This window comes from Syngnathoides biaculeatus, chromosome 9 (assembly GCF_019802595.1).
Source record: "Syngnathoides biaculeatus isolate LvHL_M chromosome 9, ASM1980259v1, whole genome shotgun sequence".
Classification (NCBI taxonomy): domain Eukaryota; kingdom Metazoa; phylum Chordata; class Actinopteri; order Syngnathiformes; family Syngnathidae; genus Syngnathoides; species Syngnathoides biaculeatus.
The window spans coordinates 9,262,682-9,277,579 of record NC_084648.1 but is presented as its reverse complement, the minus strand read 5'-3'; the positions used below and the strand labels follow the sequence as shown (position 1 = coordinate 9,277,579).

Here is a 14,898-nt window from a genome sequence, read left to right as displayed (position 1 = left end):
ATTTTTGAAAAATATTTATTTATGTAACTGAGTCAATAAGAACCCCATCATCACAAGAGGCTTAACGTCTCTTAAAAAAAATATTGGAAGTGTTTGTCACTTAGTATTAATTACTTTTCCTTATTTAAAGTGAATAACATAAAATTAACAAATGTTCTCAAATGTTGTTTTGTTTTGGGTCAGTTAGACCCAAAGATGTTTTAGCTGTACAAAACAATCATTAGGTATATTTATGTATATATTTATTTGTCTATATTTATTTATCTATCATTTATCTATTTATCTTGGTGGTTTAAAATGTTGTGGTCAAATGGACCCAGAGATTTAGAACAGTTTGTAAATTCAAAGGCGAGAGGGGGTCAATTTGACCCAAGGGTGTTTTAGCTGTTTAAAAAAATGGAATACATATATTTGAGGCTATCTGGCCAGTCAAAAAAGTAAACTAGCTTACACATATGAATGAAATATTTTTTGAGAGGAGGGGTTAGGGTTGGGGTCAATTTGACCCAATGCACTTTAAACATAGAATAAATATAGTTAGGGCTAACAAGGTGATGAACAACTGGCAATTAGCACGTTGACGTCTATTGGTAATTATTTTAGGGGATTCTAACTAAAAAAAGGGATAAGAAAATGTTCATAAATTTCAAGGTGACTGAGTGTTTTGCTGAGGTCAATTTGAGCTAAGGTTTCTTAAGCTATTTTAAACACAAGAGATTTATTTATGGCTATTTAGGCAGCCACCAACTGACACACAGACTTGTATTTATAATAATTTCTTGGTCTGTTTAAATTGCAATGTCAGCAGGAGGGTTAGCGGTACATTTGTAACAATTCCAAGCGGGTACAAAAGTGAGCACTCACCCCCGAGAGATTAAAAGAGCGCAAATCAACGGCGGCGTCGGCGGTGCTGGAGCGGGCGCACGTAGGCTTGGGAAGGACTTTGCTGATAGGAAGAAAAACATTAGTCACATTAGCCCCCTGACGGCGGGGGGCATGCCGATCCCCTTCCACCCCTTGTATGGATGGGACTGTGACTATATATAGCATTTACCTACAAATTTTACCGTCTTCCCACTTGGACCAGCTTCATCTACATCATCTTCTAACGCTTTCTTTCATGCTTTGATTCATTTATTATTTGACCAAATTAACTATTTTGTTTACATATTTTTCTCCCAAGTAATTGCCACATTAGTATTACTTCTAGGCACATGTACTGCAGTGGTAAACAATACCTTTCAACGGGTAACTTGTACATTCACTTACAAAAAAATGGAGTGAGCATTTATTTCCAAGAAGGCGATAAAAGCCTGATGAACCCTTTTTAGGTTTCTAGGGGGCTGGGAGGGGGGCACCCTTCCTCCTTGGCTACACACTTGTGGACAGCAGTCAGTTATTTTTAAACTGCAGAGACACGCAGAGACCCTTCAAGTCTTACTGTACAAGTGCAAGAGAGAAATTCAACTCTCAAGCTAAAACAGCAGAGTGGGAAAAAATGGATTTTTATTTTTTATTTTTTTTAATTCGGCCCCCAAAGCGAAATTCGCTGAATAATATGAAATTTGGTTGTCATGTCTATCATTAGAAGACCCTCAAAAAAAGTCTAATGAAGCCATGCTCGACACAGCAAGTTTGCAGTTTGAGCCCAACTTGCCATTTCAAGGACGTTGTGGGCATTTTCCCTCAAACTCAGCTTGAAAATCTCAAAATAGCCATTTCAGGTTCATTTTGGGCATTTTCCCAAAACTGTAAAATCTCATTTTATGCAAAATCTAGTCAAAGTTTAGCCAAATCTAAAACCTAGTTCCACTTTGCAACATGAAATTTTGTATAAGCGTGTCTACCATGGGTACACCCACACAAAACAAAACAAAACAAAACAAAAGAAAAAGTCTGAAGAAGCCATGCTCAAATATATAGAGGAGCTCTGCTATTGGAGCTCTAGGGGACTATTTTAGGGTCATTTGGTAGGCAAATCCATCATGAGTAGACCCACAGACACCAAAAAAAAAAAAAGCCTAAAAAAAAAAACAAGGAAAGTCTCCCACTTTGGTTGAATTGAAGTCGCCATTTTAGGGTAGCATGGGCATTTTTTTTCAAGGGTTCTTCAAAAGATAAACTTGTAGTAAAAATGTTTGTTTGCTACCAGAGTTGAAGCACTTATCCTAGACCTAGACAGATGAAGAGCAATGTGAAGAATTCGAGTGTTTCCTTATTGGTGTGAACAGAACACGGCAGCAAAGTTTGTTGCGAGATCATTCAGGTGAACAATTGCTTGGTTCAAAAGCGCCCACTGGACGTGCAGCATTTGAAAATACAACCCCTCTGAAGCTATTATCACTTACTGTAGCAATGTGAAAACTAATAAAAAGAAGAAAGACCCCCCCGCCCAAAAAAAAAAAAAAAACACGAGTCTACCTTTATCTTTTGAAGCTATGCCTGAATATAGACAGGAAGTCAGCTATTTTGGTTTGAAGTGGCTACTTTGAATCATCTTGGCTATTTTTATAAAACTCTAAAAACTAAGCAAAGGAAATTTTGGAATACAGTAAAGGCATTTTCACTGATAATTTATAAAATAAAAGAAGCATTTTTGCACAAAGCATCTATTGAGGCTCACCTTATGATATTTTAAAATGTTCAGCCTCCAAAGTCAGTGTGGCATAGCAACATGGAATTTTGTAGATGTCTATTATGAGTGACCCTCCCACCCAAAAGAAAAAACTAAACAAATAAATCAAAAATCGTAAGAAGCCTTGTTGGAAAATACACAGGATGGCAGCCATTTTTGTTTAAACCAGCCAGATCAGTTATTGTGGCCTCCCCCTGACGCAAGTCTAACAACTCATTTTTATCCAGCCATCCATTATCTAAGATGCTTATCCGATATAACACAGGTGGGGCCGGGATTCGAACCCAAGTCGTCAGAGGCGTGAGGCCATCGCTCTACGGCTATTGCACCATGCCGCATTTCCTAAAATATATGTATATTAACACCATTCACTGACAAACATCACCTGCAGGAATGCACGGGGTTCACGGTGCAACACTCCCCCCTGGTGGCTTCACAATGAACATGACATCCCTGGGAGCAGAGAAGGAGCTCCTCCTACCTTTCAAGTATCGAAAAAAAAAATATTAAAATAGATTTTTTGGGGGGTAAGTGTACAAGTGATAGCAAGGAGGAAAAAAATCAAAACAACGACATCAACACAACACGTACGAACAAACAACAACCAAGAAAACCATCCCATTTCTCTTTCACGACTGCCTTCAACATGTGAGTAGTTTTACTTTATCTCAGCTGTATTATAAACTTCTGTTTGTACTGAAAGTGTGACTTAAAACCGAGCCTGTACAGTTGATAAAGCGGACAGAACCTTAACATTTGACAGTTGAGCGACGTCCTGTTTGCGTGCGAGGTCAGTCAGTGGTGAGAATAAAAGAGATTATTGGAGCGTGATAACTTGCCGAGCAGCGAGTTGCAAAAGCTCAAATATGCCCTTTTGGATGCCGTGAAGTAAGTTTTACACATTCGCCCTTTCAGACAGTACTGGTGCAGATTTATGCATCTGTCGCCCTTGAAACGGATGATTGTCCTTTCCTGGACTAGTTTAATGGGAATACTGTCTGTTTACACCCTCCCAAAAATAAATAAATAGATTTGCATATAACAGATGTAATCCCTTTTTCACATGCTTGGACTTGTGCAGTTTTTATCTATGCCGATCCTCCCATCAAGACTTCTGACACACCCACCACGTGTCAACTGGGAATTAAAACGGAAACGCCAAAGTAGGCATTTCCTGTCATTTTTATAGTCACAGGTATCAGTCAAGAGAAGCGGACAATAGCATTTGCAGGAATTAAATGACCCACGGAATGCAGTAAACAGTCATCAACACGTGAAGAAAATATCCCCAAGAACTGGACAACTGGAAAAGCTGTCAGGCTGAACGCAATACTCAAGGAGCTTCAGAAATTTCTGGCAAGTACTCGAGGACATGTGACAACAATCACCTGCACTCTCCATATGTTTGGCTTTGGGAAAAAGATGGAAGCCTTAACTTACAAAGAATAATAATAATTTAAAAAAAAACACCATTTGAATCTTCCAAATGCATGTGGGAAAATGTGTTATCGTCCAGTGAAACCAAGTGGTTAAAGGAAAAATCCAGTGATTTGCCTGAACAATGTATCCAATAGGTCATGTAATATGTACCCTATTTTGACAATGTGATGTTAAATCCCCTCTCATTTAATAGTGTTTTGAGAAGATTTTTATCGATAATTATCAATGTTCAGGGTCGCTGCCATTTTAGCGAGTCACATGATCTACGTAGGCGTATGTGTCGTGTACCGTGCCGTTCCAAACGCTGGATTACATGCCCAGCGCTGATTTCTCGGATTTATCCTCATCTGATGAAGAAATAACAGTATCGGTTGATCGGGAAGATCAGGATTACTTCCATACAGACTTGAACCTGTGGCTGTAAATAATGTTGAGTATTCGGATGGTTCTTCAGGCGGAATGACGCGGTGTCTGACTACTCGGAGGCCTGCACGTGACATAAGTGCATAAACAAAGGCCCCCAGGAGCTCCGGGCCGGCAGCCGCAGATGGTTCTTCAGACGGGAATGACGCATAGTCTGACGACCAGCTCCGGCGGTGGCCGCGAGCCGAGGTTCCAGGCGGCGGAGGCTGTTAACCCCGGACGCCTAAGCTAGGCTAAAGGCCTCCGCCGCCAGCGAAGGCGGGCCACGAGCCGAGCTTCAACGTCCGGGGAGGCCTTAAGCCGAAGCTAGGCTGAAGGCCTCCCCGGACGTTGAAGCTCGGCTAAAGGCCTCTGCTGCCTGAAAGCTCGGCTCGTGGCCTGCCGCCGAAGCTCGGAGCTCCCGGGGGCCTTTGTTTACGCACTTATGTCGCCCATTGGCTTCTGAGTTGTCAGACTCCGCGTCATTTCACTCGAAGAACCATCCGAATTTTCAACATTAATTACAGCCACACAAGTCTGTATGGAAGTATTCCTCCGTCTTCCCGATCAACCGATACTGCTATTTCTTCATCAGATGAGGAAAAATTTGAGAAATCAACGCTGGGCACAAATGGTGTCCCGTGTAATCGAGCGTTTGGAATGGCACAGTACACATCACATATCCCCACGTACATCATGTGACGCTCGAATATGGAAGTACCCCTGAAAAAAATCTTCTCAAAACACGATTAAGTGAGAGAGGATTTAGCATCACATTGTCAAAATAGGGTTCATATTACATGACCTATTGGATACACTGTTAATCCAAAGCACTGGATTTCTCCTTTAAGTATTTGGATATTTTTGCCACAAACACAACAACACTCATCACTAAAATTAAAGTGTGGCAGTGGCAGCATTGTATTGGGTCCGAGTCTGTTTTATCCCCCCCCCACCTACCAGGAACTAACCCAAACCCTAACGTGGATGGAATTAATGTGAATATAAGTCAGTGTTTGAAAGAAAAAAAAAAACCTTGAGGCTTCCACAAGAGGGAAAAAAGGGCAGGAAAAGCCTCCTAGAACATCTGAGCTTTTTTTTTTTTTAGATTAATCAGAGGCACTTTTATGCCACATGATTTTGAAGAAGATTGGTTTATTTTGAACAGACACATACCCAGTTAATAGTACAGTGTGATCACACTTGTGCACCGAAGTTAGCTTAGTTGATCTTTTCTTCTCCCATATATATATATATACACACACACACACACACACACACACACAATTCAATTGATTTGAACAGGTTGTGGATCAAATATATGGTGGAAAAGGGTTTTAAAATATTTACTTTATCTTGGACTTGTTTTTGAATTACGCAAAGACCTGATATTTGAAGATATTTGACATTATCAAATGTATTTGAACTGATACGTTTTATGTTGCCAACTGCTTTGACATATTGACGCACGTACAATATTTGCTAGATACAACGCCGCAGACTACTGTATTCTTGCTGCTGTTGGCATTCAGTTCCGCAAATATGGAATAGATTTATTCATGTCACAATGTTGTAAATGTGTGTGTAGATATTTCAAACACTACTGCAAAAAAAAAAAAAAAAGGAATTTCCCTCATTGTATGACTAACAAAGCTTTTCAATTCCATTCACAGATACACAAAGGTACAAAAAAAAAAGTCTTTGGGGGAAGGTCACTTTGGCCTCAAGCAGCCATGACAGGAGAGCATGGTGGATCAACTTCCCCCCACCACTCCTTCCGTCTTTCACTTTTAAGCACGTGGGGGAGGGGTGACGGTGTGTGCGGTTGGTTGTTGGTGGGGGGAGGGGGTTGTGAGAATTGAATGGGAAGCTGCAAACAGGCAGTGGTTGCAACTACCTTGAAGTGAATAAAGGACCTTTTATGATGCAGGGAGTCATTGAGAGTGCAATAAAATGATCCAGGGTGCGTTGGCCCTTTCCCTTCTTTGAAGGAGTGGAGTACTTGCTCACCATTTCAAGCAAACAAATTACTCATTTGCTTGCTGGTGGTTTTCCATTCATGAAACAAAGGCAGTAGCTTTTTCTAAACATCTGTTTCTCCGTTACCTGTACAGCTTATCCTCACTATGGTTGCCGGTGTGACGACCTATCTCAGGGCGGTGGCTGACACCCTGAACTGGTCACCAGCCAATTGGAGGCCGCGTATAGACAATCAATCACACGTGCGTTCACATCTAAGGGAAACTTAGAGTCTTAAATTAATTTATCATGCGTGTTTTTGGAATGTGGGACGAAACTGGAGTTCCTGGAGAAAACCCACGGAGGCAGAAGAAAAATTTGGCCAAATTTGAACCTGGGTCCTCCTGTGAGGCAGATCTGATAACCAATAGTCCATTGTGCCACCTTATTCTAAATAAAAAGTGAATAAGTGAAAAACGATACTTTGTAAAAATAATACATTTTGCAGAAATATATATATGTATATATATTTTCAATGAAATACTTAATTGGACACTCTAAATTGCCCCTAAGTGTGATTGTGAGTGCGGCTGTTTGTCTCTATGTGCCCGGCGATTCGCTGGCAACCAGTTCAGTGTACTCCACCTCCTGCCTGTTGACAGCTGTGATAGGCTCCAGCGCTCCCCCCGTGACACTCGTCAGGATAAGCGGCAAAGAAAATGGATGGATGGAAATTAAATACTACTTTGCAGCGGCACAGTGGATCATCTGGTAAAGCGTTGGCTTCACAGTTCTGAGGACCAGGGTTCTATCTTGGCCCCGCATGTGTGGAGTTTGTATGTTCTCCCTGTGCCTTTGTGGTTTTTTTCCGGGCACTCCGGTTTTCTCTTACATCCCAAAAACATGCAACATTATTTGGAGACTCTAAATTGCCCCCCCCAGGTGTGATTGTGAGTGCAACTGTTGTCTATCTCCATGTGCCCTGCGATTGGTTGGCGACCAGTTCAGGGTGTACCTGGCCTTCTGCCCATTTATAGCTGAGATAGGCTGAAGCACTCCTGCAACCCTCGTGAGGATAAGCGGCTAAGAAAATGGATGGATGGATGGATAGATGGACTATTTTTGTAACAATCTTATTCTGGTTGGTTTAGGCCATTTTTTTTATTAAAAAAATGACCAAAAATATACAGTATTATTTCTTTTACTTCAGAAATCAAAATAGTAAACAAATCTGACATTATTTTTGTGAGAATCTTTAAACCAAAATTATTTGTGAAAAAAAAAAATTATGAACAGCATTGCAACAGTGTTGCGTATCGTGTATTGCGATGATTGAAATTGAGGCGCTGATATAATGTGATGTATATGTGAAGTTATTCTCTTACGGATTTAATATTCCGACTCTTTGCATTCCATCATGCCGTCATCGTCGTGATGCAGCAAGAAGCGTGACGATGACGGCACATGACATGACGCGGTAGATTCCCTGCCCTACTGCACGTCCGCCCTTGGTTGCCGTGGCAACGTGAGAGACGTGCCGACCAGGAAGGCGAGAGCGTATGGGTGGGGGAAAGGGATGGCGGGTTATCAGTCAAACGCAGCTTCTTGGTTTAGTGAGAGAGACCCCCCCACCACCACCACTACCACTAAAACCCCTTTACCCCATTGGTTCCTCCCCTCTCTGCTTCCTGCTCAGCCAGTCAAGATGGGGGGCATGCCACCAATACACATTCGAGTTGCGACATGTCCAGGAGGGACACACTCGAAACCCGGAACGACCCAAAAAAAAAAAAAAAAAGCCAACCGCAATAAAAGTTTTTTTTTCCTTTGATGGAAACACCAAGATTAGGGAAGTTCCTCAATTAAATCAAGTTTCAAAATTCATTATTCTCATGAAATTATTACTATTATTAATTTCGTCAACCCCCCCAAAAAACTGCAGAGAAAATACTACTTTTGTACGAATATATGATTTTACTGAAATAAAAAATAAATCTACAGATTACATTCTAACAACATTTGGAAGTAATCCTGTAACATTAAGGCATTGAAAATACTTTTTTTAATCCCAAGAAAAAAAAAACTTGGGGAAAAAAACTTATTGAAGGATTTTTTTCCCCCAAGGGGGAATAAAAACTTTTCAATAAAATTGACTTTTTTTCCTCTAAATTGTTCCCATAAAAACAATAGACACTGTTAGATAGGGGTATTTAAAAAAAAAAAATCCATCAATCCATCCATTTTCTGAGCAAGGTAAAAATCTGCTTTAGCTTTACATATTTGACACACTTGTTTTGGAAGTACCTCAAATGTTATCAGACCCTTATGTTTGTGTTTTCTTGGAATTTTTCTTTCATGAATGTCTCTTTCTAGAATTTTAAAGGAAAAGACATATTTTTGTGCAATCATTGAAAAAAATCAAAATATTACAAAAATCCAGAAGAGAATACATTTTAGGTTAAAAAATACAGTAGGGAGGAATTTTAAAAAATTTAAATATTGAATACAAATCTAACCTTTTCTCTAACTATTGGATTATTCTAGAAGATTAAGATGAAATTTTATAACAAAAAAGACCATATATTTTAGAATATATATATATATATATTTCCAATTTAAAAAAATATTTAAAGCCATCTTAAAAAATTGTCTTTTTCTAGATTTAATAAAAATATATTCTGGGGCAAGGGGAAACGAACAAAATTGTTTTTTTTGGGGGGGAGGGAGTTTCTTTCCCTTTCCTACTTCCCAGCACGTCTTTTCTTCTCAGCCAATCGGGACGGCAGATGGGGGCAGGCCACAGAGGCAATGCCATTCCACAGCCGAGCTGCTACACGTCGGGGGGGTGGGCACACTCGAAACCCAGCCTCGCTCCCTCCCCGTCTGCGCGTGTGACTGAGGGAGTGCGAGTGTTAGTCGCAGACTAGCAGGCACGACTTTTCCCTGCAGCCAGCCTCGCCCACCACTGGGAAAGAAAAGACGGGAAATTCAGACGGGGTGGGGGTCAGCAAGCAGCCAGCTCTGCAGTTTCTTCTCGACAATCCCGGAAGGCAGCAACGAACGAAAGAAGGAAGGAAGCAAGGCAAGCAGGCAGGATGATCGCGGCTCAACTCTTGGCCTACTACTTCACTGAGTTAAAGGATGATCAACTCAAAAAGGTAAAAAAAACCAAAAAAAAAAAAAACCCCGCTGCTGAACACGGCGATGATAATTGGAGGTGGAGGTGGAGGTGGAGGGGTGGGGGGCGGGTGTATGCAGGCAGGAGCAAAAGACAAGGAGAAGCGGGGGAGGAGGAGGAGGATGGACGCGGTAGCGCTGTCGGGAGGTTAGCGGTGTGTCCTTGACACGGATGGCTCCATGATGGTTCCCACAGGTGGAACCGACCGAAGAGTCCCGATACTTTCACCCGAGCGCAAAACACGTTGCCGGCTTGTGACCTTGCACAAACGAGCTGCCGGCCGCTAGGTGCTGTGCTAATGTGCTAATAATAAGCGTTGATGTGTGTGTGATGACAGACCGGCGACACGGATGGAGGGACGGGGGAGGGGGAGGAGGAGGGCCTTGGACGAGTAAACCGGAGGAGGGGGGCGGGGGCACGGCGTGTGACGTCACAGTGCAGTAGGTGCACGTGCACCGAGAGCAAGATAGCAGGAAGGCCACCGAGACACACATCGGGTGTAATGTCACACAGGAAAATAACTTTTTTTTTTCCTCCTCAAGAAACATAAAACTGAAAAGACTACATCCGTCCAGAATATTTCTCGAGAAATAATACTTTCTCTAGAAGAACAAATAAATTATAGAATGTTTTTAGAATTCTCTTGATTAATAAAAGTTTGTCTACAAAAATACAAGAAAGGCTCTCAATATTCCGAATATCAGGCTGAATTTGTCCAAAAATAAACTACAATTTAAAACTTTCCTAACTGATACGAGTTTGAAACATTCTTCTGTAACATTTTTCTCTAAAAATACACTTAAACCCAATAATAATAGATATAAAAGCCCCGAGAATTTAAATAAACTCAACTAAATTTGCAAATATACTTTTCCCCTGAAAATATTACCTTATTAACATAATTTACACTACACTTTTTCCCCTCAAGAAAATATTTTTAATTAAAATATTTACCTAAACACACACACACATATATATATATATATATATATATATATATTAGTTGAAAAAAAATAAGATTGTTTCTGCAAAGTTATGTTTTTTTCTCATAATAGTGAACAAAAAACTGCCCTGAATTCCCCCCCCCCAAAAAAAAGGCATTATATTTCTATAATGAGTTTTACTTTTTTCGAGAAAAAAGAATTAAAAAATAATCAACTTTTTTACTTGGGGGAAAAAACTTGTAAAAATGTTATTGTTTTAAAATAAATGCATTCAAATGATTTCTCAAAAATAATTTCAACTTTCTTCACAATAGAATATATACATTTTTATCCAAAAATACTATTTATAAAGGGAAAAATATCTAATGAAATATCTCCATATTCTCTTAAGAATAAGCTATTTAAAAAAATCTTGAAAAAATATAGCTAATTCTGGTATGTAATGATGTAAATTTTCAAAGTGAGTAGCTGATATTGCTGAATGGCTTTGAGATGTCACATTGCAGTGGAGGCACGTGCATGCAAATTAGGGGATGATGACATGCTGAAAGTGGGCCACTGGGGCCCACGTCAGGCAGGCAGGATGTCACAGCACGGTTAAAGCGACCAAGGCTAAAAATTTTTTTTTTTTTAATGATTATCTATCGCTTTGAACACAGGAAAATGTTGTTCAACGCACTCCGTACTCAGTGTTTGCGTGTTATAAACACAACGTATGCAGTTAAGCACAGTTTTAAACGCATTGCAAACAAACAAAAGATTTTAAAAAGTTAATGTACATGTACAACAATCTTAAACAGTGTAAAAATTATTTTACTACTTATTGCTACTTTTGTTATTTGGTCGTGTGACTTTATCGACCGGTCAGTCTGTCATGTTAATGAGTGTTTAATAATAGCCACACCCCAAATGTCACAGACAAACATTTGGTGACGAACAAACGTGACGGTGAGGTTGCGTGTCGTGTTACACGACAATTTAAAAAAAAATACCTCAAGGGCGGATTAGATGAGAGTTCAACTTTTTTTATTTTAGTATTAAAAAAACAACCTCGTGTTGAATTCAGTTGATGGTAATGTTTGACAATGAAGTGTTCGTGGCCTGCTTGTCTACTCAATCGATCATGTGTGATCAATTTTTAACAATTGATGCTATTTAAGAGGGTCTCCTAATGCAGTCTTATTAACAGAGTAAAAGGACTTTGTTGTCTTATTGTTTGAGTTTTTATTCTTAGCACGACTGTATTGTGCGGTTTTGGACCTCAAATCTTGTATGACGGAAAAAAATACATTACAAAGGAATAATAGTATACATGAACTGCAAAAATAAAGTTGTATTGTACTTTTTCAGGGAAAAAAAAGAGGAAAACTATTTCTCAGAGGGGATAAAAGATTGTGTTTTTACAGGGGGCAGTCTTATTTTCTGAAAAACTTCTGGAATAAAAATATTTCATAGCTTCAAATATTTCAGATTTGGAAAAAAGAAGTGACTTTTTCCTGTTTTGATGAAAAAAGTTTTTTCAAGACAAATTAAATTTAAAGACATTCAATTTAAACGTGTAACTTTCTTCTTGAAAGATTACAAATATTATTTTTTTTCTCTGAAAAAAGATTTGATTCTTGAAAGGTTGCATTCTAGTATGAGTTGATGACACGTTTTTATGGATTCACAGTCACAATGGTCTTCTAATGAAGACCACAACTCCGATGTGGTCCGCAACAAAAAAAGAATTTATACACCTGGATACGTTCTATTTTCACATTCCCAGTGCTGCCCCCGAGTGGTCACTGACACTAAGTCGCCATTTACCAATGTTGGTTTTGCGTCCCCAGATCGACAAGTACCTCTACTCCATGCGGTTGTCGGATGAGACGCTCAAGGACATCATGAACCGCTTCCGCCGAGAGATGGAGGACGGCCTCGGCCACGGCACTAACCCCACTGCCACCGTAAAAATGCTGCCCACCTTTGTCCGGTCCATCCCTGACGGATCAGGTAGACTTGAGAAAAAAAAAAAAAAAAAAAAAAAAAAAATCCAAACATGTTAGTTTAATTTGTCTTGGCCAGGATATTATTTTTCATGAATAATAAGGAGATTTTGCACGACCAGGCTTCAAATTTAGCTGCCAAATTCTTCCTGGACGCTCGGAAGTCTCACAATTGAACATCGCCTCAAACTTTTAATGGTACCCGATTCAGAGTATGTCAAAATATGTAGGCTGGAATTCGCCCAAACTGACTGACTTCCTGTACAAATTCGATCATGCATCCTTCTGACTTTTTTGTCCAACAAATTTATTGTTGATCAGTTAAATTAGTGGGTAGGTCTATAGTAGTTTTTTTCTTCTAATTTTGTGATGCAGACTCCTAATACAGCGCCATAAAAAGGCACCTGTATTTAACACAACCATTTTTTCACTAAATATGGGTTTATCCCAGTTATTATCGGGCAGCAGGCGGGGTACACCCTGAACTGATTGCCAGCCAATCACAGGGCAGACGCGCTCACAATCATACCTGGGGGGCAATTTACGGTCTCCAATTAGTGGATGTTTTCGGGATGTGGGAGGAAACCGAAGTGCCCGGAGAAAACTTACGCAGGCACGAGGAGAACATGCAAACTCCAAACAGGCGGGGCTGGAATTGAACCCAGGACCTCAGAACTGTGAGGCCAATGCTTTACCAGCTGATCCAAGGTGCCGCTTGCTTGAAAACTACTGTAAACATATTTCTTTTTTAAAAAAGGTCATATAAGTATTCTCCCTGTGCATCATACAACAGTATGGAGAGATTTTATTTCTTGGTATTTAGTAAGTTTCTTTCGGCTTGTTCAGTTAGGGGTCGCTACAGCGTGACATCTTAGATGAACGCTCATATTTGTATGGGACAGTATTTACACTGGATGCCCATCAATTTCCAGAGCAACTACAAAAGAATGTATTTAAATTGAGCCTTATCTGCTCCAAGTAAATACAGTAAATAGGTAATTTATTTCTACCAGCAATAACACAACTTGAAATGTTATAAACATGGAAAAGGGTATTTTACAGATATTCATACAAACACCACATAACTTCACGGACAAATATAGTATTTATTATTTAACATACGGAACATTTCCAATGTCGTACATCTTATTTTTTGCCATTTTTATGGTCCACACCAACACATTTGAAATGATCTTTTGGATTTTTTCTGAGTTCCTTTATGATGTGTTTTGCTGTGTTCTTGTAAATAATGGGGAGACGTGGCTTTTTTTTTCCCCTCATCTTGCTGAGGAGCACTTGCGTATTCATGTTTAGTGGGAGGTCTGATCACTGGCAAAGGGAGAGGCATCACTTTTTTTTTGAGTATGGAGGACAGTGCATTCGTCGGGCTCTCTGAAGAGGGAGAGAGTTCGGTTGGGTCAGGGTTCAAGGGAGTCTCATCAGCCTACATAGACATCCGACAAATTTTCTCTTGGCAAGCCACCAAGTGTCCAACCCCGTCACGTCCTCCGATTCTTGTGCAGCAGCCCTCCACTCCAGACTCCATCTGCATTTTTTTTTTTTTAAATTCTGAAAATAAGTCAAATGAAAAGAAAAGATTGTGAATAAATTACATCTTTTGTAGCAATAACTGTACACACCATAGATTTAATACAATCACTTTCAAATGAAATATTTTTGTGGTGGACAACTAGCTCAGTCTTGAGCCCACTTCTTTTTGTTGGCTCATAATTATGACGGGGAGGCAGTCATACAGCTGACAGCATATTGTGCAACTGTTTGCTGAAATTTGCGTGTTACATACGGTATAATCTTTTCCTTTCGGCTTGTTCAGTTAGGGGTCGCCACAGCGTGTCATCTTAGATGAATGCATATTTGTTTGGCACAGTTTTATGCGGGATGCCCTTCCTGATGCAACCCTGATGCATTTAAACCGGGGAGAGAAGCTTACAGCGCTTGGTATTCCCATGTGCTCTCCCATCACAGTACTGACCAGGGCCAAACCCACTTAGCTTCCGAAATCCATGAGCTCGGCGTTCTCAAGGTAGTATGGCCGTAAGCGTGTTACATATAATAATGGGATAATTACCTAACTGCCAAGGCAAAAAAAAAAAAAAAAAAAAAAAAGTTATTTAAATAACAGAAGAACTTCAGACTAAGCAATTTAGCCACATTGCTCGGAATAGATTTTCTGTTAAAAATTTGCTTAGATAACTTCCCAGAACCAATGCAGACATATTCATTTGCACAAGAAAAAAATAAACATACTCGTTCTTTGTCAAATTGTTATATTCCGTTGAAGACAACTGTTTTAGCCGCTACTATATAGCTGAGAAGGCTTTCTTACCAGCT

The 14,898-nt window shown here is 39.9% G+C and overlaps 2 protein-coding genes across 13 annotated transcripts in view; one reads left to right on the top strand and one right to left on the bottom strand.

The window, feature by feature from the left end:
• myom2a (myomesin 2a) overlaps nt 1-3,655 on the bottom strand; it is a 38,844-nt gene extending 35,189 nt beyond the window's left edge. For 3 of the 10 annotated variants that reach the window (XM_061830791.1, XM_061830802.1, XM_061830799.1), the window contains exons 1-3: nt 3,384-3,655; nt 3,021-3,116; nt 865-946 (exon numbers count right to left, since the gene is read on the bottom strand). Coding sequence is in view for 1 of the 10 variants with exons in the window: in XM_061830794.1 (XP_061686778.1) it covers nt 3,384-3,391 (8 nt within the window). In the remaining 9 variants the exon portion in view is untranslated. Of the gene's footprint in view, nt 1-864; nt 947-2,623; nt 2,943-3,020; nt 3,117-3,383 lie in introns of those variants that run through there. The other 7 variants (XM_061830793.1, XM_061830796.1, XM_061830800.1 and 4 more) reach the window with 6 other exon arrangements.
• A 166-nt stretch (nt 3,656-3,821) lies between these two features.
• The window catches only part of LOC133506548 (hexokinase-1-like), a 32,521-nt gene continuing 21,444 nt past the window's right edge, over nt 3,822-14,898 (top strand). For 2 of the 3 annotated variants that reach the window (XM_061830803.1, XM_061830805.1), the window contains exons 1-2: nt 9,223-9,594; nt 12,391-12,553. In XM_061830803.1, coding sequence (XP_061686787.1) covers nt 9,532-9,594; nt 12,391-12,553 — 226 coding nt within the window. In that variant the 5' untranslated portion in view covers nt 9,223-9,531. Of the gene's footprint in view, nt 3,992-9,222; nt 9,595-12,390; nt 12,554-14,898 lie in introns of those variants that run through there. The other variant, XM_061830804.1, reaches the window with a different exon arrangement.